This window comes from Candidozyma auris, chromosome 1, assembly GCF_003013715.1.
Source record: "Candidozyma auris chromosome 1, complete sequence".
Classification (NCBI taxonomy): Eukaryota; Fungi; Ascomycota; class Pichiomycetes; order Serinales; family Metschnikowiaceae; genus Candidozyma; species Candidozyma auris.
The window spans coordinates 735,896-760,397 of NC_072812.1; the positions used below are offsets into that span (position 1 = coordinate 735,896).

At 43.8% G+C, this 24,502-nt stretch overlaps 10 protein-coding genes across 10 annotated transcripts; 7 read left to right on the plus strand and 3 right to left on the minus strand. All coding sequences in view use genetic code 12, as the record gives it.

The window, feature by feature from the left end:
- Positions 1-227: 227 nt before the first annotated feature.
- On the plus strand, positions 228-1,250 carry PPH21 (phosphoprotein phosphatase 2A catalytic subunit; the record flags this gene model as incomplete). The annotated part of the gene is made up of 1 exon (XM_029034572.2): positions 228-1,250. One exon carries the CDS (start codon positions 228-230, stop codon positions 1,248-1,250), a length of 1,023 nt encoding a protein of 340 aa, XP_028889814.2.
- A 454-nt stretch (positions 1,251-1,704) lies between these two features.
- Positions 1,705-2,838, plus strand: CJI96_0000349 (uncharacterized protein; the record flags this gene model as incomplete). Its single annotated transcript, XM_029034573.2, has 1 exon — positions 1,705-2,838. The coding sequence occupies one exon, from the start codon at positions 1,705-1,707 to the stop codon at positions 2,836-2,838; it is 1,134 nt and encodes a 377-aa protein (XP_028889815.2).
- A 174-nt stretch (positions 2,839-3,012) lies between these two features.
- Positions 3,013-3,558, plus strand: CJI96_0000350 (uncharacterized protein; the record flags this gene model as incomplete). The annotated part of the gene is made up of 1 exon (XM_029034574.2): positions 3,013-3,558. One exon carries the CDS (start codon positions 3,013-3,015, stop codon positions 3,556-3,558), a length of 546 nt encoding a protein of 181 aa, XP_028889816.2.
- Positions 3,559-4,403: 845 nt separating this feature from the next.
- On the plus strand, positions 4,404-6,317 carry TFP1 (H(+)-transporting V1 sector ATPase subunit A; the record flags this gene model as incomplete). The annotated part of the gene is made up of 2 exons (XM_029034575.2): positions 4,404-4,406; positions 4,467-6,317. The coding sequence occupies 2 exons, from the start codon at positions 4,404-4,406 to the stop codon at positions 6,315-6,317; spliced, it is 1,854 nt and encodes a 617-aa protein (XP_028889817.2).
- A 134-nt stretch (positions 6,318-6,451) lies between these two features.
- On the minus strand, positions 6,452-7,300 carry CJI96_0000352 (uncharacterized protein; the record flags this gene model as incomplete). The annotated part of the gene is made up of 1 exon (XM_029034576.2): positions 6,452-7,300. The coding sequence occupies one exon, from the start codon at positions 7,298-7,300 to the stop codon at positions 6,452-6,454; it is 849 nt and encodes a 282-aa protein (XP_028889818.2).
- A 743-nt stretch (positions 7,301-8,043) lies between these two features.
- On the minus strand, positions 8,044-9,204 carry CJI96_0000353 (uncharacterized protein; the record flags this gene model as incomplete). Its single annotated transcript, XM_029034577.1, has 1 exon — positions 8,044-9,204. One exon carries the CDS (start codon positions 9,202-9,204, stop codon positions 8,044-8,046), a length of 1,161 nt encoding a protein of 386 aa, XP_028889819.1.
- A 785-nt stretch (positions 9,205-9,989) lies between these two features.
- CJI96_0000354 (uncharacterized protein) lies at positions 9,990-11,132 on the plus strand (the record flags this gene model as incomplete). The annotated part of the gene is made up of 1 exon (XM_029034578.2): positions 9,990-11,132. One exon carries the CDS (start codon positions 9,990-9,992, stop codon positions 11,130-11,132), a length of 1,143 nt encoding a protein of 380 aa, XP_028889820.1.
- A 334-nt stretch (positions 11,133-11,466) lies between these two features.
- On the plus strand, positions 11,467-13,806 carry CDC53 (cullin CDC53; the record flags this gene model as incomplete). The annotated part of the gene is made up of 1 exon (XM_029034579.2): positions 11,467-13,806. One exon carries the CDS (start codon positions 11,467-11,469, stop codon positions 13,804-13,806), a length of 2,340 nt encoding a protein of 779 aa, XP_028889821.2.
- A 1,039-nt stretch (positions 13,807-14,845) lies between these two features.
- CJI96_0000356 (uncharacterized protein) lies at positions 14,846-18,556 on the minus strand (the record flags this gene model as incomplete). Its single annotated transcript, XM_029034580.2, has 1 exon — positions 14,846-18,556. The coding sequence occupies one exon, from the start codon at positions 18,554-18,556 to the stop codon at positions 14,846-14,848; it is 3,711 nt and encodes a 1,236-aa protein (XP_028889822.2).
- A 1,100-nt stretch (positions 18,557-19,656) lies between these two features.
- On the plus strand, positions 19,657-24,471 carry MLT1 (Mlt1p; the record flags this gene model as incomplete). Its single annotated transcript, XM_029034581.2, has 1 exon — positions 19,657-24,471. The coding sequence occupies one exon, from the start codon at positions 19,657-19,659 to the stop codon at positions 24,469-24,471; it is 4,815 nt and encodes a 1,604-aa protein (XP_028889823.2).
- Positions 24,472-24,502: the final 31 nt, after the last annotated feature.

The window sequence follows — 24,502 nt, forward strand, 5'->3', positions numbered from 1 at the left end:
CTCTTGAAGCCTCCAAGCTCATTGTCGTTCTCCACATATCGTTCTTGATAAATATCACATTGTGCATTGATTGCCTTTGAAGGATATCGCAGGCCGAGTTTGAAAGAAAACAATTCCCACCAGTACTCCTTAGTAATCACCAACCTTCTTCGTCCAAACCGAAAAGGTGCCCTTTCTCATCATCACCAACATTCATTGAATCTCATCGAGATAAAGTGGAAAAAAGTATGGACTTAGACACTGACGTACCCATGGAAGACGCCTCGGAAGAGCAAGTTCAGCCCGCAAAAACCGAATTGAGCAAGGAGCTAAGTAAAAAAGAAGTGAGCACTTCTTCGATCAACCAATTGGATCAATGGATCGAAAAGCTATCCAAATGTGAACCTCTTTCTGAGCAAGACGTGAAGAAGTTGTGCGATATGGCAATTGACGTTTTGCAGTTCGAAGAGAATGTTCAGCCTGTTCAGGTGCCCGTCACGATATGTGGTGATGTCCACGGTCAATTCCACGACTTGATGGAGTTGTTCAAGATTGGTGGGCCTTGCCCAGATACGAATTACCTTTTCATGGGTGATTATGTTGATAGAGGCTACTACTCTGTCGAAACAGTGTCGTACTTGGTGTGTATGAAGGTGAGGTACCCAAATAGAATTACCATTTTACGAGGCAACCACGAGTCTAGACAAATCACTCAGGTTTACGGTTTCTACGATGAGTGTTTGCGAAAGTACGGATCTGCCACAGTTTGGAAATTGTTCACAGACTTGTTTGACTACTTCCCTATTACCGCTCTTGTGGACAACAAGGTCTTCTGTCTTCATGGCGGACTCTCTCCTATGGTGGAGACCATTGACCAGGTGCGTGAGTTGAATAGAATCCAGGAGGTGCCCCACGACGGGCCCATGTGTGATTTGTTATGGTCTGACCCTGACGACCGCGGAGGATGGGGTATCTCGGCTAGAGGCGCTGGTTTCACTTTCGGTCAGGATATTTCTGAGCAATTCAACCACACCAACGACTTAGATCTTGTTGCTCGTGCGCACCAGTTGGTCATGGACGGTTACTCTTGGTCACATCAAGAGGCCGTAGTGACGATCTTCTCTGCTCCGAACTACTGTTATAGATGCGGTAATCAGGCTGCCATCATGGAAATGGACGAGAGTCATCAGAAACAATTCTTGCAATACGACCCCTCTGTGAGGCCAGGTGAACCCACAGTGACAAGAAAGACGCCGGACTATTTCTTGTGATTGGTATCTTACATTTACAATTTTGTCTCTCTCCAGGTTTCAGAAACTCGGTTTGTATTACTAAAGTGGAGCTGCCTTCAATTACTGTGCCTTAAATTCATGCTTGATCTTGGGGTGTTATCTAGGCGGAAGGTTGAGGCACTTCGCACTTACCACCGGTACTTCACCAAGTATTCAAGCAGCGTGAAACTACCATTCGCACACGCTCCTCACGACCTCTCATACATGTTCTGGAAGTGCTTCTAGCACGCTTCATGCATCACGACTAGTATAGTTTTCTTTTAAAATCATGTCTCATTGACCATGTTGTGTGTAGCATTCAACTACCTCTTCGCTTCAGCCAACCAGAAAGAGCTTATTCGCATTCCTGCAGGTACTCCAAACGAATGCTTCAATCAGACTTCAAAAAATCATCTACAAAAAGCTTTAGTAAGAGTACCAACCTCCAACACCCATGTTACGCGCAAATGTTAGGGCGCCCGTCCGCTCCTTGTACACCTCTGTGTTGGAGTCCGACATCAACATTACTCGTAATGGAAAAGTCAATATTGCCAGTGGTCCCGGTGGCCGCTCCTCAAGAACTGGCTACACCGCTACTGTGTTTGGTGCCTCTGGCTTTTTGGGTCGTTACCTCACGTCCAAGTTAGCTAGACACGGCACCACCACCGTTGTTCCATTTAGGGACGACTTGAAGAAGAGATTTTTAAAAGTGACTGGTGACTTGGGTGTGGTGAACTTTGTGGAATTCGATGGCAGAAACTTGCAATCGATTGCCGAGTCCGTGCAACACTCCGATATTGTTTTCAACTGTATTGGTGCTGACTACAACACCAAGAACTTTTCGATGGCTGATGTCAACATTGAACTTACCAGACGCATTACTGAGGCTGTCAAGGAAGCGGGTAACCCAAGATACGTTTATGTTTCCTCTTACAATGCCAACCCAGCGTCTGACTCTGTATTCTATGCTACCAAAGGTATTGCTGAGCAGGTGGTGAGAGACATCTTACCTGACTCGACGATCGCTAGACCAGCTCCAATGTTCGGTCGTGAAGACAATTTATTGAACTACTTAGGTCCAAAATTGAAGATGTGGATTCCCAACAGAAATGAAAAGGAAATCTACCCAGTCCATGTTCTCGACGTTGCTCACGCCCTTGAAAGAATCGGTTTTGATGACTCCACTGTCGGCCAGACGTTCGAGTTGTATGGTCCAGAGAAGTTGACCTTCAGAGAGATCAGAGAAATGATTCATGGTATCACTCAGGACTTCTCTCAGGTTGGTCCTTTCTCTTACAGCTTTGCCGACTACAAGATTCCTTTGGCAGTAGCCAAATTTGTCGCTCAAATGAAGCAATTTTTGTACTGGAAGCAGACCAACCCAGACCAGATTCAGAGACACTTGATCAACCAGGTCATTGATCCTAACGCCAAGACATTCGCTGACTTGGGTATTGATAAGAGAGACCAGTTGGCCGATGTCTTGTTCTCTTACGTGAGGCACTGGAGACATCCATTGATCGCCCAACAGGGTGCTCCATCGAAAAAGGAATTGGCCAGATTGCGTGAAGTGGAGCACTTCACCTAAGCATGTAGATTACACTAGCATATTTAATACAAAGTCACGAACGGAATAGGCTGGTTGTTATCAGTAGGCAAAACCCACCTGCACCCAAATCGCTCGGAAATGGCCGAGCCCACCACTATATCAATGACGAATTCCCCAGATTTGTCCCAATAAAACATTGAACCCAAAAAGTAAATGGTGTCCCTTCCGCTTCCTCAAGTACTCCATACCCTCCAAAAAGATGAGATCGTTGAGGTTTTGGGGCATCTTTTCGAGCCATGTCCAGTGCTTTGTGACTTTGTGATTGATAATGTCTTAAATGAGCCTGTTGACTCCTATACAGCATTGATAGAGAACACCAGGAAGAAGCTTTTAGCTTTCTTGATTCAAGAGGAGAGTAAATCGACGGTCTCCTCTGATATTGCACACATCATATCTGCTCACCCAAGATTGGGTCCATCTAAAGACAAATTGTCATCCCACTCTTCGCTGGAGCAGAAATCATTGGCTGGAAGTGAGGAAGAGGCTAGGAAGCTAGCTGAACTCAATGCTAGATATGAAAAAACGTTCCCAGGGCTTCGGTACGTTGTGTTCGTCAACGGTCGCTCGAGGGAAACTATCATGAAGAATATGATCGAACGGATCGAACGAAATGATATAGGTGCCGAAAGAAAAGAAGCTTTTAATGCAATGTGTGACATTGCTTTGGATCGAGCACGGAAGTTAGGAGCCAAGCTTTAACTGCATTGAAATATCGCAATCGGAGGTAGAAGCAAGTACTAATAGATACTAATTCACTTCTTGTCAAGATTCATTATCGAGAATCAATCAGCTAATATTGATACCCGTACACTAGAAACTTAAGATATCAATCCTCATTGAAATATTCTTTTCATTTAGTGTAAGCTTTTTTAAGGACTCAAGCAAGAGATCTTATTATGTATTAGACAGTTAAGATTTTTTCTGTAGTTTTGACAAAGTATCAAGGAAATACGCATTCGTAAAAATAGCTTAAGTAAATTCACAAAAACCTCCAGCTAACTCATTACTCCAAATAACGCAAGACACGAACAATGCCAACGACCCCAACTTCTTGTCACGGATGATCCCTAATCTAATAAGCATTCCTGATGATACCTTAGCATATTTTTTATTCCGATACTGCATGCTCAATTTTGCAGCCATTCTTTAACTAATTAGAGCTCATTGATTACACGGGACTTTAATTGGTACGGTAAGTGGATAAATATGAAGAGCACTCTACTGGCATTTCAATTCTTCGGATTCACGAGGCAATTGCTTGGTCGGAACTCGTGTCCGAGAGCCGTTCTTGTGCTTTTCCGTATGGACTATGTGAGCGTCATATTACCAAAAAACTCCAGCAATCTATTCATCTTAGATCCGAAGACCCATATTGAGCTTCAACAGTCATTGAGGAAAGTAAATGTCTTTTCGGTTAGTGATTGCGTACCAGATCCGTGATGTAATACCACGTCCCACTGTTTTTAGTTCGCGCACGACGAAGCGTTCATTAATGATAAAGCCAATTCACATACTTGAGTAAGTGACGACATCAATAACACACAATGGTATGCAAACAACCCTCAATCGTAACATAGAAAATGCTGAATTGGTACTAACATCAACAGGCCGGTGGTTTGGAAAACGCAAGGAAGGAAATTAAGCGCCTCTCGCTTGATGACACCGCCGAATCGCAATATGGTCAAATCTTCTCTATCTCTGGTCCCGTGGTGGTCGCCGAGAACATGCTTGGCAGTGCCATGTACGAATTGGTGAAAGTGGGTCACGCTAACTTGGTTGGTGAAGTGATCAGAATTAATGGCGATAAGGCCACCATTCAGGTTTATGAAGAAACCGCAGGAGTTACTGTTGGTGATCCAGTATTAAGAACTGGTAAGCCTTTGTCCGTTGAATTGGGCCCTGGTTTGATGGAAAACATTTACGACGGTATTCAGAGACCTTTGAGAGAGATCAAGGAGAAGTCGCAATCTATCTATATCCCTAGAGGTATCGATGTTCCATGTTTGGACAGACTGAAGCAATACGACTTTAATCCAGCATCATTAAAGGTGGGTGACCACATCACTGGTGGTGACATTTTTGGTTCCATCTTTGAAAATTCTTTGTTAGATGATCACAAGATATTGTTACCACCCAGAGCTAGAGGTACAATCACTTCCATTGCTGAGGCCGGTTCATACACCGTTGAGGACCCTGTTTTGGAAGTTGAATTTGAGGGCAAGAAGCACAAGTACTCCATGATGCATACATGGCCCGTCAGAGTTCCAAGACCTGTGGCCGAGAAGTTGACTGCCGACTACCCTTTGTTGACTGGCCAGCGAGTATTAGACTCCTTGTTCCCATGTGTTCAGGGTGGTACCACATGTATCCCAGGTGCTTTTGGCTGTGGTAAGACAGTCATTTCGCAGACATTATCTAAGTTTTCTAACTCGGACATCATTATTTACACTGGTTGTGGTGAGCGTGGTAATGAGATGGCCGAAGTTTTGATGGAATTCCCTGAGCTTTACACTGAAATGAGCGGCAAAAAGGAGCCCATTATGAAGCGTACCGCTTTGGTCGCAAACACATCCAACATGCCTGTCGCAGCTCGTGAAGCCTCTATTTACACCGGTATCACGATTGCCGAATACTTCCGTGATCAAGGTAAGCACGTTTCAATGATTGCTGACTCCTCCTCTCGTTGGGCTGAAGCCTTGAGAGAACTTTCTGGTCGTTTGGGTGAGATGCCTGCTGACCAAGGTTTCCCCGCTTATTTGGGTGCCAAGTTGGCTTCTTTCTATGAGCGTGCTGGTAAGGCAACTGCTTTGGGCTCGCCAGACAGAGTCGGTTCTGTTTCCATTGTTGCTGCAGTCTCTCCAGCAGGTGGTGACTTCTCTGACCCTGTGACCACTGCGACATTGGGTATTACACAAGTTTTCTGGGGTTTGGACAAAAAATTGGCTCAGCGTAAGCACTTTCCTTCCATCAACACTGGTATCTCGTACTCCAAGTACACCAATGTGTTGGATCCATACTACGAAAAGAACTTCCCAGGCTTCAAATCTTTGAGAACCAAGGTTAAGGAGATCTTGTCCAATGCTGAAGAGTTGGAGCAAGTTGTTCAGCTCGTGGGTAAGTCCGCATTGTCTGACTCTGATAAGATTATCTTGGATGTCGCGAACTTGATTAAAGAAGACTTTTTGCAGCAGAACGGGTACTCTTCTTACGATCAGTTCTGCCCTATCTGGAAGACTTACGACATGATGCGTGCTTTTATTAGCTACCATGATGAGGCCCAGAAGGCTGTCGCTAATGGAGCAGCTTGGAACAAGTTGTCTGAGGCAACCGGTGATGTGAAACACGCAGTTTCTAGCGCCAAGTTTTTTGAGCCCTCAGAAGGTGAGGAGGCTGGCCGTAAGAACTTCAATGAGTTGCTCACCAAAATCAGCGAGCGTTTTGGCGAAGCAGCCGAGTAAGCAAACGCTTTGCTCAGTATTTCCAATTTTATTCATTGCACGATGTGCCCTTTAGTTGCAACCTACTTTACGTTTTAGAGTCACCGGAACACTTCATCTGTAACAAGAAACGATGACGACTCAAGTCATGTAGTTCACCATATGTACCACAAACAGCCGCCCACGGCATCATCTTGCTGTCTAGGACTGGATTTGATGTCGTCTAGCATACCAGCTCTTGGAGTCTCGACAGGCTCCGTTGCTTCAGGCTCACTAGTGATCAATGGCATATCTCTTGGTAAGAATAGAGAACTACTGTGGTGAGGAGAAGCTAGCTCTACAACGGGCGACAATGATTCGTTCCGTGGTGGGACGGTGTGTGATCCCATTGCAGCTGCCGATTGCAGGCTCCCGGAAAACAAGTTTCTCCAAAGCGCTGGCTTGGGGCTATCTTCATTTACCTGATAAGGGTGCTCAAAGTCAAGGGGAGCATTTGTATTGCTTTGGCCATCCAGTGGTCTAAAGCGAGCCAACCTATCTTGCATGTACTCTGTGAAAGGGTCCAAGAACAATCCGCCTGGTAACGGTGACCGTTCGACCCTTTCCATGACTCTTGAAGGAACTCTAGGATTGCTCGGGCAGTCAAATATTGGAGCAGTGGACACTGGCGACTCTTCAGTGAATTCTTCAATGCTCGATCGATTATCACTATATCTCTCATTTGAATCCGAGACCAGACGGGCTCTTCCCCTTGATGCAATGATGCTGGCTGGGAGGGATACCACTGTATTACTCCGAACGTGGGAGGATCTGTAGAGAGGAACCGTTTTGACTTCAAGTTGGGGTAATGGCATTGATGAGAAGGCAGCAGATGAGGCTGGGGGATTGGGCTCTGGCTGTGGCTCAAGGTAACAATTTTGTGGTAGCCTAAGGGAAACGGAGGCTAATTGAGCCTCAGGAAACCCATCAATAGACTTGTTCAAGGTAGGATGTTCAACAGTCATCGTGGCCTTCAATTCGAAAGATTCTTTTGTACTTCACCACCAAATTTGCAACCATTATGAGACCCGTACACCTCACGAGACACCCTTCTCGTGGAATTAGACAGACAGACAGTAGGCAATTCAATCAGCATATTATGCTAATATCAACATGCAATCAATTCGTGAAATTGTCTCGAATAAGCTTCTTTACGGGTGACGTCTAAGGGTGACGTCTAACTATTCTTGTTAGGGGAGGGTAGAGCATGTCTCAGGCAACAATTCTTTCAATCAAGCGATTACCCTAATTTTTCAATGCGTTCTTTCTAATCAATTAGCCTTTGCTTGGTTGTATTAATAAATCATTGGGGATTGTCTACAGTGGATCAGTATCATACCATAGGCATGTATTGCTATGTACGGACATCTCGACGGTTCAATATCCTTTAAGATAGAGTTCCAAGACGAGGGTCAGACAGAGCGATCCAATTACTTGGATCTAGCTCTAACCTTCCGTCTCTTTCTCTTAAGTCTTCTAACTCTCTTCTTTCTCCACTTATCTCTCATAGTGAATTAATGGATCTGGTAAAAAAAAAAGAGTGTAATAGAAGGGCCGATCCGCGCTATATTTGAACCCAGGCAACCAGTGACCGTCGTGCAAAACTCACCAACTCTGAGCGCTAGCGATGGTGCAGTGCTCTTTGTGACTGCTTTTTTTTGCTAGTCAAATCACATGATTCTTCATCACGCGCGCTTTAGGGGCAAGGTTATTGCACTGTTTCCTCGCCTAGACGTTCCTTAAGCCTGGCAGTTGACTGCTTCAATGCCTTGTGAAGATCGTCTCTCAATTGTGTGAGGCCACAGTACTCCACAATTCTATCAATCGTTTCGTGAGTGAGGATAATTTGCTCACTTTCGCTATTGTCTTCCGCTTTTACTTTACTGAAGGTGGCATCAGCCAAATATGGGATGTCTAACTTAGAACATGCCTTAAATGTCAAATGCGTAGTATCGTCAACGGTGGGATCAGCTTCTCTATCGCTGCCCTTTGTTTGCAACAAGTACCCAAGATTCTTGACCCCCATAAGTGCTTTAATATGACAATAGAATCTATAAGCCAAGTAGAATCCTGGAACGTTTGGCAATACAGGCACAAGTGCAAACGGAAGAGTTATTGGAATGCCGATGGCACTCCAAAAAGCCCATCTCCGATGATAGCTACCGAATTGATCTTTGAACAGGTGCATCTGGGAGAGAACGGCCAGTGCATCCTGGAAACGTGGATGGTAAACCGGAATTGGCTTCAATTGATCAGCCGAAATGTTGTGATCTTCCACGGATCCGGTCACCATCGTTTTAGGTAATTCCTTGAGATGTTCCTCATTTATTTCTCTCACCATAACTCTTTTAGCTGGAAAAGACTGAAGACAGCTTTCATCGTAGGGAATTGTATCGAGAAGCTTCTTGGCTAGAGTGACCACCTTTTGATTGACTGAGACCTTAGAGTTCTTAAGCTTTTCCCAACCTTTATTAGCCAATCCTGTGAGCTTTGTTTCGATTTTGACATAGAATGGTAAAGTCTGACCACCTTTTAAGAATGATGGTTTATGGTTGCAAAATATGTATGAACGATGAGTAGTGATAGGGATGGAGATAATGTAAAGGGAATCTGGATCGAATAAGAAAGGCGCATTTTTAGACTTCGAGAGCAAGTCTTCGGTCTCTGATACTTGACGGGACGAAATTTGTTGAAGCCTTTGAATTCTCAATGCTGATGCACTTGCACCTATGGGGCGCCTTGGATAGCTAAGCAAAGGATAACTGCCGGTTCTTAGGGAGACAATCACAGTACGTGATGCGTTATACGACCGTAAACCATGATTAAGAAAACTTTGAGTCGCCGTTTCCCTCGCTTTAAAAACAAGCATCGGACGGTTGCTAGAGGGGCAAAGTATCGCCAATATGAAGCAAGTGGTTGTGGAGACATGTGCAGGAGATTACAAGAGATAGCTGTCAAGGAAATCACTTAAAGGTCGCATATAAAATATTGTACTCGAATTATTCGACATTTGTCTGTCTAAGAATAGCTTGACGTGGAAATCACTGATCGTTTCTGACTGAGATAAAGTCACGCTTTATGATTTAAACAAGACAGGCAAATACTAATGATCGCCTTCTGCTATAGGAGACACAGAATCTTGATAGAGTCCCGGCGTCGAAAGAATAACCTTCTAATAGAAACCTGCAAAATTAAAGAAAGTTTGAGCTTCATCGTAGCATATGAAGCAATAAATACCTAGCTTGTTTTCTTGAAACTTATATGTCAGTGTTCTCTTGCCTAAATTGTACTGCGGCTTGTGCCCAATGCGGCAGTGATAGCAAGGCAAGTGATCCATTACAGAGTTGGTCATAACCACTTATGAATAGATAATTCGTTTAAAAACTCCACTGGGCTTACAGAAGGGTTAACTCATACCCTATTATCAACTCTGCGATGTTTGACTTCTTGGGATTCCATGAACTTGCTAGTGCTTGGATGCAAAAGGCAGTCTGCAGTCAGATGTATTGCTACAAACCTCACTTGCCCAAAACCGTTTGTCTCTCAATAATCACTCAAATCACAGGTGAATACAAGGTCTAGAGGTCTAAACCTCAAAAATCATACGAACTATCGGCAAACAGCATCACTTTCGACATAGTGTGGGCACTCAGAATGCTGTCTGAGCGGCACTCCAATGCAAAGGCCGATGTCAATGGTAACTTCTATCCGCCTGATCCTGTCTCAGGAACCCCCCTTCTGTTCTACTCACAGACCCCGGCTCTTGTGCCAACATATGTCCTCGATAGGCTCGCCCAGGTGCATCACAGAGAGCAGAACAACACCAATGTGAACAACGGGCAAGCCGATATCTCTCACTCAATAAGAGCTCAGCATCAGACTCGTTGGGACGACGAAGAGCAATTCCAGCTGTTTGCCAACGACCCATTTGTTCGCTCTGTTGGTGGTAATTGGAGCAACTTCATCAAAGCAGTGAAAATGCCAGAGGTGTACCCTCCAGACAAGATGGATGAGGCCTCCACACTCACCGATAGGCAAGACTTCTATGAGCCATGGGGAGGTGACGAGAGACTCAGATTAGCATTATTAGGCGCTTCGTCCAATGACTCGGTCACTGATGTTGAGAAGTCGCCTGGGTTTTGGTCCAAGATTTTCCACAAAAAGCCACAGAGTTCTGAAGACAGAGTTCGTCACAGGTCCCAGGCAGGTTACTGGATGCTGGACGAGAAGCGAGCGGTTCTTTTGCCAACTTTGAAGAGAATATTCATCAACAACCCTTTGGTTCCGCTACTTTTGCGTATCCTCATCCTCATTTTCTGTCTTGCCGCTTTGGCGCTTGCCTGCACCATCTACGTCAACTCAAGGAAGACATATGACAATTTTGAAGTAGGACAACAGGCGGGAACCATCATGGCGATCGTTGTCAATTGCTTTGCAGCTGTATACGTTGTCTACATCGCATACGACGAATACTCAGGGAAGCCAATGGGGTTGAGAAATCCACTGGGCAAAATGAAGCTTATCATGTTAGATTTATTTTTCATCATTTTTTCATCTGCCAACCTTTCTTTGGCATTCAATTCACTTAGCGATAAGGAATGGGTTTGTCATGACTCGAACTCAGAGGCTCTCAAAAATATGGGTATATTCTATCCTCCTGTATCGTCCTTGTGCCGCCGACAGAAGGCACTAACATCATTCTTACTCTTAGCGTTATGTTTATGGGTTCTTACCTTCACAATCTCAATCATCCGTGTGGTCGACAGGGTGACTACCAGTGACTCACGAACGGAATAGAAGGCTTACAAAATTGATAGAATAATATGGAATTGGTGTAATTTCAGAGTGTAGTCCTCGCACGCCACATCTTTAGACAAGCATTTTTAACCCAGTCGATAGTAGCCTGCACAGCAATCTGATATGAAGCCATCATAGGAGTGAAAATAATATCTCGAAACGGTTATATAACATTCAAAGAGCTCAGTTGCCTTCTCTTCCCCGTGGTACCTCTTTTAGACTGGGGGGGGGGGTGTTTGGAGAGTTTCCTGCATTGATGTCCTACCAAATCGCAACAGCTCTCTTAAGACCACTAGAATCTTCCCTCCAGAATCATCCACATATACAAACAAGCATGTCGTCACCGCAGACTCTCCCCATTGCAGGTGATTTGAATGCAACATGGAACTTTATCGAGCCAGGGCTTGAGTTCATTCTTGGTGCACAAGGCGACCAGGGTGTGACATCGAGAATGTACATGAACTGCTACACCGCTGTGTATAACTACTGCGCTAACAAGTCACGCAATCTGAATGTTTCTGTTTTCAGCAAATCAGGCAAGGATAAGACCACATACTCGTTGACAGGTGCTGAGATCTACAATCGGCTACAAACGTACCTCATTAACTTCATACAGAGCTTAGAGAAAGAACCACATGAACTGTTCTTGGAGTTTTACGTAAGAAAATGGAAGCGGTTTACTATTGGAGCTGGATATATGAATAATGTCTTCGACTACATGAACAGGTACTGGGTGCAGAAGGAGCGCTCAGATGGAAGAAGAGATATCTTTGATGTTAATACATTGGCATTACTTCAGTGGAAGTATCATATGTTCAACAATAACGCCGACAGAATCATGAATGAGGTTCTTGATTTGATCGAGAGGCAAAGAAATAACGAAATTGTTGACACAAACGTCATCTCCGTGGCCGTGAGGTCCATGGTTGACTTAGGCATAGACACCAATGACTTGAAGAAGACTAATATGTTGGTGTATACAAAGCATTTTGAGATGGACTTTATGTCCAGAACAGCTGAATACTATAGAAGAGAGAGTGAAAACTTTCTTTCTCTGCACAATGTTGTCGATTACATGATGAAATGCGAAAGCAGATTATCTGAAGAGATCTCTAGATCTAATAATTATCTTGAGGAGCGAAGCAAGAGACATTTGCTCGAGGTTTTGCATGTGGTATTGATCAGAGACCACGCTACTGAGATGTATGATCAGTTTCTCAAGTTGCTTGAACAGAACGAAATCGATCATATTCTGAGGATGTACAAGTTGCTTTCCAAGGTGCCCAGTACGTTGCAGCCATTGGCCGATAGTTTGGAGAGCCACATAAAGGTGGAAGCAGCAAAAGCTATTGAGGAGCTCAAGTCATCAACAGAATCTGCAAATGCTCAGCAACAGGAGGAAAAATCCAAAAAATCTTCACAGGGTCTCATTTCCCCTAAGGTCTACATACACACATTGATTCAAGTGTACATGAAATTTAACGATGTTGTTTTCAATGCTTTTAAGAAGGATCCCCTCTTTATTAAAGCACTTGATTCCGCGTGTCGACACTTTGTGAACATCAACGTCATTGCCACTCCAACTCCTAAAAGTGCCAGTAAAACCCCTGAGTTGTTGGCGAAGTATGCCGACAGCTTTTTGAAGGCCACATCCAAGGAGGCAGATATTGCGAACATGACGGCGGACAACATGGCGCTTATGTTAAAGTACATTGATAACAAGGATGTGTTTGAGAATAACTACCGCCGTTTACTTGCGAAGCGTCTAATAAATGGTAATACAAAGTCAGATGAGCTCGAGGAGGGTATGTTGCAAAGACTACAGGAAGGAAATTCCATGGAGTTTACATCGAAGATCAGTAAGATGTTTCAAGACATGAAATCCCTGGAGGATTTGAAGATGAACATAAGAGAGATTCTTGGAGACGGCGCTGTTGTGAATGATTTCACGCCATTGATATTGGCGCAGAGCATGTGGCCATTTCATCACATTGAAGACTACAAACTCAAAGTTGCACCTGAGTTGCAAGACACCATCAGGGCCGTCGAGGAAGAATACACAAGCAAACATAATGGAAGAGAGTTACAGTGGCTCTGGAATCATGGTAAGAGTGAGATTAAGGCAAACTTATCAAGAAAGGGAAAGCCTCCATTCATTTTCACAGTTACAAACGTGCAATTGATGATTATATTAGCATTCAACAAGAAGACCACCTACTCATACGCAGAACTCCATGATATTGTTGGTGTATCCAAGCATGTTTTTGATGCACACTTGACCCCGCTCGTCAAGTTCAAGTTACTTGATCAGCTGCCACCCACGCCACTGGCATTCAGTTCACCTGAGACAACCTTCACCATCGTCAACGAGTACAAATCAAAGAAGTTGAAGGTAAATTTTGTCAGCACCATTAAGAGCGAGCAGAAACAAGAGGATGAAGATACAAATAAGGAGATCGACGAGTCTAGAAAGAACTACCTTACAGCCAGTATCGTCAGAATAATGAAGGCTAGAAAGACCATGAAGCACAATGAGTTGGTAAACGAGGTATTGCTCCAAGCTCAATCACGTTTCAAGGCTAAGCTCATTGATCTCAAAAGAGCAATTGAGTATTTGTTGGAGAAGGAATACATAGCACGTTGCGAAGGTGATTCCTACGAGTACCTCGCTTAGATAAGTAATGCACGTAATGCCCGCACTTATTAGATGCGCACATAGTTAAGCGCATCAAGTGGTAAGACCCAGTACAGGAGACATCATGACTCTTCAATTGGAGAATGGAAAGTGTAAAAGTGGGACACTTTATGAAGAAGCTGTACAGCTCTTAGGACACGAGGGAAGTGTTCTCACGGCTAGATATAGTCCCTCTGGCAACCACATTGCGTCTGGAGGTATGGATAAAGACATATTGCTATGGAATCTTCCTACAGATCAGAATAACGAGGAACCAAATTACGGAGTTCTTCAGGGCCACAAAGGTGCTACTACATCATTAATATGGATGCTGCCGGAAACGATCTTTTCAGGGTCATCCGATACAACCGTTGCCTTTTGGGATGCTGAGTTGGGCACTAAGAAGAGGGCCGGGAAGCTACATACTGGAATTGTCAATGCTTGTTGTGCAGTTGATCAGTTTGCAGTTTCCGTCGCAGACGATGGCTGCGCTATTGTCTGGGATGAGAGAGAAAAGGGCGAGGTACTCAGATTTAGTACAGAATATCCTCTATTGGCATGCGACGCTTCAAGCGATACTATATACATAAGTGGCATCGACTCGTACGTCCGTGCATATGACTTGAAGACAAAAAAAGTTATGTGGAAATCACAGCCTTTCCAGGCTCCAACCACTTCCTTGAAGCTAAGTCATGACAAATCTATGCTCGCAGCGAGATCCATGGATGGTGATGTGAGACTATTAGCAACAACTACCATTTTGACGGAGGGTGTCAGTAGAGTCGGAAAGTATGGCTACGAAGGAAGTGTAGGTGGGCCACAGCGCAACCTTATCACAGTTGCCTTTTCAGCCGACGATACCCTATTGGCTCTGGGGTCTGAAGAGCCATTGTGTCAAATTTGGGGAACGGCCTCACGTCAAAGCCTTCACAAATTGAGTGACCACAGCAAGGGCGTTTTGGCTGTCGACTTTCATCCACACAAAAGGATACTCTTGACAGCTTCGGCTGATTCCACATTAGTCGTACGGGAGCTCTGATCACCTGAACTGTACGCGTCTTTTTTTGCCAACTCGTTCTCTCCTCTCGGGGCTAACATTCTCCGAGGCATTGTTTATATGGAGCAACTCTTTGTTAGCCTGTGCTATAGAAGGTTTCTGTTGCTTCGCTCTGTTGAGCTTATTTAAGTTATCTTGAGTGAAAAGCTTAATATTCCAATGATGATAGAGTTTTCCATGATCAATCTTGTTTGTCATTGTGTGTGATTGAAGAGAATCAGTATCAAGCTCGGCTTTGATAACGTCCTCCTCATAGGGAGAACCATGGGATGGAATAATGAAGGAAGAGAACTCTTCCAGGTGCTCCACCTGGGGCAAAAAGTCGTGCCTTAAAAGAAATTGTTGCATACCTGCGTCATCAATCATCTCGTGTTTCGTATCCATATCCTCGAGGGAGCTCTCGTTCCTTTGGGCTCGACGCCTATAAATTTCTTCTTCAAGCGTTCCCTTCATCACGAGGGTTTCGACATAAACCTCTTGTGTCTGACCAATGCGATGCGCCCGCTTAATAGCTTGGGCCTCCCTTGTTGTGTGCCACACCGGTGACATAAAGTATACCCGAGTTGCCGAGATAACTGTCAACCCATGTGACGCTAATCTTAAATCCATGATTAAAGTGGTACCTCCATGAATCTTCACATCATGATTATCAAAATCGATGAGGTTATTGGCACGTTGACTGGCGTCAATGAAAGTAGCGTAAAGGATGTAATTGACACCAACAATGTCTAAAAATTCCGAAAGGTAGTAGGCAGAGTCTTCGAACTCGAAAAAGACGATGGACTTTAGACCAAGGCGTTGATTCTCAACAAGCTTTGAAGTAAGATATGATAGCTTTGAGGAAGCAGTGCCTTTTATCGATGCATCTCTTAGATTGACGACTCTATCTACTCTTGGCATTTTTCTATCTTCTTGGATAGAAAGATTTTGAAGGATGTGTTTCTTTTGCAAAATTTCGATATCAGAATCAGCATTGGAATCAACCAAGCTGTTTTTGCTAACTGAAAGCATATCATGCTCTCCAGGATGCCGAGCATTCTCTTTTCCATTTCTTCGCTTTAAATCATTCCAGTACAGCCCCCAAAATCGTGTTGTGAAGTCTCGAAGCTTTGAGTCCAATTTTATATGATCACTCATGTCAAGAAATCTATTTTTATAATAAAAATTTTGAAGAGCACTAATCTGTGGTGCACCTAAAAGAGGGCCTATTTTGCCAGATCCTAACCTGAAACCTTCAGCAATTTGATTGGGGATACCTTCAATGTCATAAAGCATTTCGTGAAAAGACGCTGATATATTCCATCCCGGATCTTTTAATGCTTCCATAGAAGCCTGGATTGATTTATTGAGTAATTCTCGATCACTAGTAGAATAATATGGCTGCCTCTGTGCGCTCTCTTTCTTTAAACAGTTTTGTGCTATCTTAAGTAGTGTTTCGATATCATGTCGTTTGAAACCAGTCCAATAGAAGGTAGCAAGTTGGAGATTATTGACCAACCTTCTGAGCTGCTGATAGTTTTTCGAATCGAACATATAGTCAGATCCTTCTCGCTCTGAAGAAACAGCATTCACAGCTAGGACGGCTGTGAATAAGTTTATTGCAAGTCTATTATGATACGAAGGTGTAATGTAAACCGCTTCATGGTGAAGCTTTGGTAGCTTCAAGTCTCTCTCAATGTCAGAAAGATCATGTCTGACTAAAAGATAATTCAAGAGCTGTTTCAAGTTCGGCTCCGTGCTGAAATCACCGGAGGTTAGCTTCTGCACAATAGTAGTGCCCCAAAGTCGAGGTTGACTATGGTAGGGTTCGATCTTGAAAAAGTTTGAGACAAGATTCCCAAGTCTAGCCAAATCATCCCTCACACTGAAGCTACTCTTCACTGTATACTTTCTTTTCTTGCTTGTAGGGCTCGATTGTATTGCCTCCTCTTCATTCATGTATAGATTGGTCAAGCCGGAGGTAGGCGTTCCTGTGACAGCCCACATGCTCTCACAAAAGAGCGCTTTGCACTCTGAACTTAGAGTTGTTGATTTGGAGCTCATTGAATGACCTTCATCTATTATGAGTCTTTTCCAGTATATGGACTTAAGTATGGTATCATCTGAACGGCTCTGTTTCAAGAACAGGGGTATGGTCATGACAATGAGATCTTGCTGGATCAACTCTCTGGCTGAGTGAGGTAGTCGACTCATGTATGCTGCACTCTCCGTCAGCATACTTTCTCTGAATCGATCTGATACAAAAAGTGATCTCAAATAATTTGTGGTAACGTGCTTGGTCATTTCACTATGCCATTGATGTAGGAGGTTCTCAGGAACTACCACTAAGGAAGTGTTGCAAAGGTAAAGCATACGAGATCTATCATGGGTTACCGCTTTTTGACGAGCACGTAGTCCAAGCTGATTGTTAGTGGTGTCTAGAGAAAGCTTGAAATAGCCTGGTCGGGTCGATAGCTTCTCAATGACTGAAGATGGAAGATCATCTTTGTAATATTTCCAGGGTAGAGACATTTGAGAGATTAAATCTCTGCAGATTACCCAGAGTGGCTTCAAAGTCTGGGGTAGCTCAATAGAAGCTTGATTGTCCGTACCATCCAAACTTTGATCATCATGAAGAATAGCGTCATCCGGAATCATTGAGATTTGATGCTTCGTCAAGCAAATCAACGAGAGGCACATAAGAGTCTTGCCGAGACCCATATTCTCAGCCAAAATTCCACCTCTGGGGAGGAGAAATAGCTCGGGTAATCGATATATCTCGAAGTTGAAGATATTGACATAATATGTCAGACCCGTTGGGGAGCTCACTGACGTAAAATTTGGTACGACCTCTCGCTTTTTTAACAGCTCCTTCTCATACATGGCGCAAACTGACTTGAGCTGAAATGGATACAATGTGGAACTGATACCCTGTAGAGGGAATCTATCATGATAATAGCCATTTATTAATCCCTTGATCGTCTCCTCAAAAGAGAGAATACCATTCGAAGCAGTGTAGCCGTTATCTTCGTAGCGGGAGAGGTCAGGAGGTGAGATATTATCGTAAATCCTTTTGACGACAGATTCAAGCGACGGATCGGGTGTCAGCACAGGCTTTTGGTTAGGCAAAGACATCAACCAACGTTTAAGATGAAATGACTCATGAGTAGCCTCTTGTTTGGCTCTCGGAGATTTGCTTTCAGAGGCCAATGGCACCATCACTATGAGATCAGGAAGCGTCAGACCATTCCACGACTCCAGTGAAAAATCCGTTACTTCACGCAAAACCAGCCAGCTTGATCTATACGCGTTCCTCAAGTATGCATCCAGTGCGTACTTGTTTCTCCACTGCTTTATAAATCGAGCGCCGTTTATATCATTTGACACACAGTAGAGCCGAACCTTGTACACTGGAAGATTTATAGGCCCCACAGCTAAAAGAAGCTTACGAAGAGGGTCAATTGACACCTTTTTGTAAGTTGCCACGAGGAACCTGTGTCGTAGCAACGTGGCTAGAGCCCGTATGTGAGTGCTTGAAGAGTCCCTGATACAGTTATCTAGAAACCATGGATCCAACCATTTCCATCGCAGGCGACCAACGGAGACTCCTTCGTATCCAAATGGAAGTCCCTCAAGCCCGTATACTAGAATGCTTCCAACAGCGGTCAAGGACTCTAGATCGTTGCAAATTTGGCACACCTGTTGGATCTCCATAAGCACAGGGATTGATAATGCGGTAATTCTGCAGATCGATAACGAGTGCGATGAGAAGGTGACAGTTGGGGATATGGGTTAGATGGCATCATGGAATGAAACTAAGGTAGAAGAAAACTAATATACAAGTTCATATAATTATGAAAACATTTATTTTTCACAATTTAAAGAAAGAGTTTTCTTATGTATCATGCCCCTAGCTGTAGCTCTCATGAACAATCCCTGTTTCTACTCAGTTACAGGCGCAAATACAGATACGGTGCACCTCACAGCTCCTTCAAGTCTAGTCATTAAACAGTCTACTTCGATAGTTCGTCATAGTCAGATCATCCGCAGCTGAGAAACTATTCGACTGAAGTATCGTGTGCAATTTGATCAATCACCCTCTTACAAGAAGATTCTTATTTAAGTTGTCTCTACTGGGTGGTTAAAAAAGGGCAGCCGTGGCAATACGAATCTCATCCATCGGCATGAATGTTCTCTGCTTGCGGAAACTACACGGACGAATCCATCAACGCCATTTCAAATGCCCGCATTCTGTCAGCCGCGACTGGTTTTTTCCCTACCCTTACATATGCCTCCTGCCGTGTACCCAAGTGGCTCCGACGGAGAGGTGAGCCTTCCACAATGTTGGCCACTTATTATATGATGTTTGCTCAAATTGTCATTTGTCATAGATAACACTTCCACGCATTAATGAGCAAAGCTTGTGCAAAGCTTAATATTCCAGACCTCTTGTACTTGCTGGCTATTGCTCACTTTACTATACTGCTGCGGAACGGCAGCCACATCCAAGCGAGGATGCGCTCAAATGTGTCATACTGGTGAGTACACTGAAAAACTCCAATCGCAAAAGCCACTACTTGTCATGTTTAGATGACTCACAGTGGCAGCGTCTACACAATCGATTTTCTTACTGATCTGCCCCATTTTGTAAGCTTCAATTATGTCATATGAGCCATTCTTCTCAATTGGTCCTCTTTCAGTAGCCGTGCGGCGCCTTATCTTGACCTTGATATAGTAGGCGTTTTTCCACTGGTCCCTGCCATCAGCACCTTTTTTTTACATATTCCCGTCTATCAAACCTTAACTTCCGGTTGATGCTTCAACAGCCTATAGTAGCACCGCTACAACAGACCTTGTGGCCCTTAGATGCCACAATCAGGTCCAACTGTTCCTTAGGCGAATCTATCCGTCGTCCTTTATTCGACCCCTATAAAAGCGCTCCCAATCCATGTTTCATAGCCTGTGCACTTCTTTTGACCCAACTTGTGCTAGCTGTGGCTGTGTTGTCTCAAACGGCTCTTGTGCTCTTCAAAAATAAGTACGGTCCGTTTTCCATCAAGTATTCGTTCGGCTCTCCGTGGTCTTTCCGCAGTGTGGGCACTGCTCAGATACTAAGAGCTAATCTGGCATTGCTTCAGGGCCTTGTGCTCCTCATAGTTGTCTTGTTGAATGGTGAGTCGTTATCTACATTAACCTTTGGTCTGGTGATTAATCAGGCAGCCGTTGTTCTGCTGGCAGTGGCCCTTTTGCTCGTGGTGCCACTTCACATTGTGGAAATAACGCGTTCTGTGGTTGGCCACGGCTCCCTTCTTGTCTACTGGTTTACCTCCACTACCTTCTGGACAATTGTGCTCCTCAACGACATATTTTCTCAGCACAAGGTCTTTGTGCCCCACTCTGATAAAGATGCCATTTCAATTGCCATAACTGCTGAGATTTTCTTAGTCCTTAACTCTCTTTTTGTGCTGATTCTTGAAAACTACTTCTACACACCTTCCAAAGAGCTTTTGGAATACTTCGAGTTGAACGGGTGGGAAGCATCAACAGTCAGAAACCTTGTGGACGAACTTCTTTTCATCTGGGTGAACCCAATGTTGAAAGAGGTTTACCTGACTGAGAATATCGAGGCCGACGATATCCCTAGTGTTGAGGTTGGTCTCAAGAGTGATGTTTTGTCGCAAATATTCAAAAAGAAATGGTCAGAGGAAATTGAAAGAGCTACTTGGTGGAGAGATAGAAGAGTTAGAAAAGCGAAGGCTCCGTCAGCCAAGGATAACGAAATCAGACCCCAATTACTTTTAGTGATTACCAAAATGTATTGGAAAACTGCTCTTAAGGGAATATTCTGTCAGTTGATGGAGATTGTTGCTGACACTACTGTTCCATTTTTGCTTCAAGCGTTCATTACTTTTTTCACGAAGTATGCCGTCGCAAAGGAAGCTAATAAAGAAACGCCTCCTATAGTCATTGGCTTCACGTTGGCATTTGGCATATACGCCGTCTCCGTATGGAGATTCTTCTCCTTCAATCAGTTGTTCGTTTCCTTCTTCAGAATAAGTTTTGGAGTTCAATCATCTCTTACAACCACATCCTATGAAAAAGCCCTTAAGCTCTCCCCTGACGCCAGAAAGGAGAAAAATACCGGTGAAATTGTCAACCATGTTTCGGTCGATGTTGGGGTGATAGCAAGATGTCTTGAAACATTCTCTGATGCGTTTGTCATTCCAGTTCGTTTAGCTTTGTGTTTAGGTGCCTTATACAAGTTACTCGGCAATTCAACCTGGGCGGGGTTTGCAGTTTCCGTCGTGATGGTTCCACTTTCATCCAAAGTTAGCATGGCCATATTTTCTTTGTTTAAAACTCAAATGGAGTATAAAGATGAGCGGACGAGGCTTACCTCTGAGATTCTCAATTCAATCAAATCTATCAAGCTTTACTCATGGGAGAAGCCCATGCTCAAGCGTCTAGACGAGATTAGAAACCAAAAAGAACTCAAGAATGCGAGACACATTGGTATATGGAACGCTGGCAGTGATTTTGTTTGGGAAATCATTCCATTCTTCATATCGTGCGCAGTTTACGGAACTTATGGCTTCTTTGCCAAGACGCCCCTTACACCTGCCATCATCTTCCCAGCACTCTCTTTGTTCGATCAATTATCTGATCCCATTAACATGATTCCACACATCTTTTCTCAAATCGCAGAAGCCAAGGTCTCGTTGAACAGATTGCAAAAATTCTTCATCATGGATGAAATGGAAACGGATATCGTAACACGCACAAACAAGCCCCTGAAGAAGGGCGAAGAAACAGTTGTTGTGTCAAACGCATCGTTTGTGTGGTCCCAAAAAGAAGCCCTCATGTCAGATGGAGAACGTAAATACGCTCTTCAGAACATTAACTTTAAAGCAAAGAAGGGTGAATTGACTTGTATTGTTGGAAGAGTCGGTGCCGGTAAAACCACTCTCTTGAAGTCCATTGTCGGAGAAATTCCTGTCGTACGTAATGATGATACTCAAATCACTGTCAACGGTACGGTCGCATACTGTGCACAAAATGCTTGGATCCTCAACTCTTCGGTGAGAGAGAACATCTTGTTTGGGAGGAAGTTTGATAGAAAGTTCTATGATAAAACAATCGAGGCTTGCCAGTTGGAGCGTGACTTTGAGGTACTTCCACATGGTGATTCTACTCTCGTTGGCGAAAAAGGAATTTCTCTTTCAGGTGGGCAAAAAGCAAGATTGTCATTGGCAAGAGCTGTTTACTCGAGAGCAGATATCTACCTATTGGACGACGTCTTGTCCGCTGTTGATGCTCACGTAGGTAAGCGAATCACGCAAGCTGTATTATCTTCCAGTGGCCTTCTAGCTAGTAAGACCATAATACTTGCTACAAATTCAGTCAAAGTGCTCAAATTGGCTCATCAAACTTATTTCTTGAGGGAGGGTCAAATTATCGAACAAGGAACGCATGATACGTTGATGAACAAGAAAGGCGAAATCGCCGAACTCATCGCTGAGTTCGCTTCTGATGGTCAAGACCAGGAGGAGGAAGTCGTCAGCGAGCTGTCAAGTGACTCAGATGACTCCGAGGAGCCGAAAGCGTTTGAGCCTAAGAGTGTTGCCGAAATGGAGGCAATAGAGGAAGCTGGTATGATCCCTCTAGCTAAGGTCCAAAGTCATCAAACTATCGGGCATGCTTCGATTGTTTCATTTGATCACAAATACCAATTTGAAGAAGGATTTGGTGAAACTCAGAAGGAGTCCGAGAACAAGGAGACGAAGGAGAAGGGCAAAATCAAGCTTGTAGTTTACTTAGAGTACATCAAAGCTTGTCGGTATCCTTTTATTATACTTTGGTCTTTGTTGTCAGTGCTTGTCAGTGTTGCCATTATATATGGACGAGTTGTTTTGAAGAGTTGGTCAGAGAAGAATTATGATCATGGATACAACGTTAAGCCGGCCTTCTACTTGACATTATACGCGGCAACAGGAATATTTGGAGGTGGTATCAAAATCATCAACAGTTTCATACTTTGGACATTCTGTGCCATTCATTCTTCGAGGTATTTCCATGACCGCATGGCCAATAGTATTTTGAGGGCACCCATGTCGTTCTTCGACACTACACCGGTTGGAAGAATCTTGAACAGATTTTCAGATGATATAGCTGTTCTTGACGACCAAATCCTTTGGATATCTGTCATGTTATTCACTTGTGTCCTGGAGACAGTTATCAGGATTGGTATCGTGATTTTCAACTTGCCTATTATGATCATTATACTTCCAGTGCTTGTATACGTTTTCCTTCAGTACAGAAACTACTTCATTCCAACTTCCAGAGCTTTAAAGAGACTTCGCTCCGCTTTGAGAAGTCCAGTGTTTTCACATCTTCAAGAATCTATTAATGGCGCAGAGACATTAAGAGCTTACAATGAAAATGATAGATTCATATATGCAAACAAGAAAAAGGTCGATGATGTGATAAAGACAGATTTCGTTTCCCAGATCACAAACAGATGGTTGTCAATGAGACTTCAGTCAATCTCAGCGTTGGTGGTCCTAGCTTCGAGTTTACTGACTCTTTTGTCATTGGTGTCGAAGAATCCATTTTCACCATCGATGATAGGTTTTCTCATGACTTACGTATTCTCTTCAACGTCATACCTCAACGGAATAATCAGAATGTCGTCTGAAGCCGAAGTTAGATTGGTTGCCATTGAAAGATTGATCGAATACGGTAATATCGCACCCGAAGCTGATGAGATAATCGAAAACAATAGACCCCCTCTCGAATGGCCTAATCGCGGAGTTGTCGAGTTTAAGAATTATAGCACAAGCTATAGACCTGGACTACCACCAGTGTTGAAAAACATCAATTTGCATATTAGACCTTCAGAAAAAATAGGCATTGTTGGTCGTACTGGAGCTGGGAAGAGCTCTCTAACCTTGGCCTTATTTCGGATAATTGAGGCAATTGAGGGAAACATTGATATTGATGCGATCGACACGAGTAAGATAGGACTTTTCGATTTGAGACGCCAACTCAATATCATTCCCCAAGATGCTCATGCTTTTGAAGGCACAGTGAGAAAAAATTTGGATCCTTTTGATCAGTACACTGACGAGGAGTTGTGGAGAGTCCTAGAGTTGGCTCATCTCAAAGGTCACGTTGAGTCAATGAAGACTGAAACAAAGGATAATGGTGAAGAAGAAGGCAAGAGAAGTAAGAGCAAGGAAGATGACGAAGAACCACAGGTTGGTCTTAGGGCTAAAATAGATGAGGGAGGCGCTAATCTTTCTTCCGGTCAGAGGCAATTGTTGTGTCTTGCTCGTGCATTACTAAAGACTTCGCAAGTGCTAGTTCTTGATGAAGCCACTGCAGCAGTTAATGTGCAAACAGATAAAATCATCCAAGAGACAATTAGAGCGGAGTTCAAGGATAAGACTATTCTCACGATTGCTCACAGATTGGATACAATCATGGATAGTGATCGAATTCTCGTGCTTGATAGTGGACAGGTGAAGGAGTTCGACTCTCCAAAGACTTTGCTTGCTGACAAGACCAGCATGTTCTACTCGTTATGCAAAGAGGGTGGGTATCTCCTGAAACAGAATGACGAGGACTGAGCGTCTAACCTACTACGTAAGGGTTTTTCAA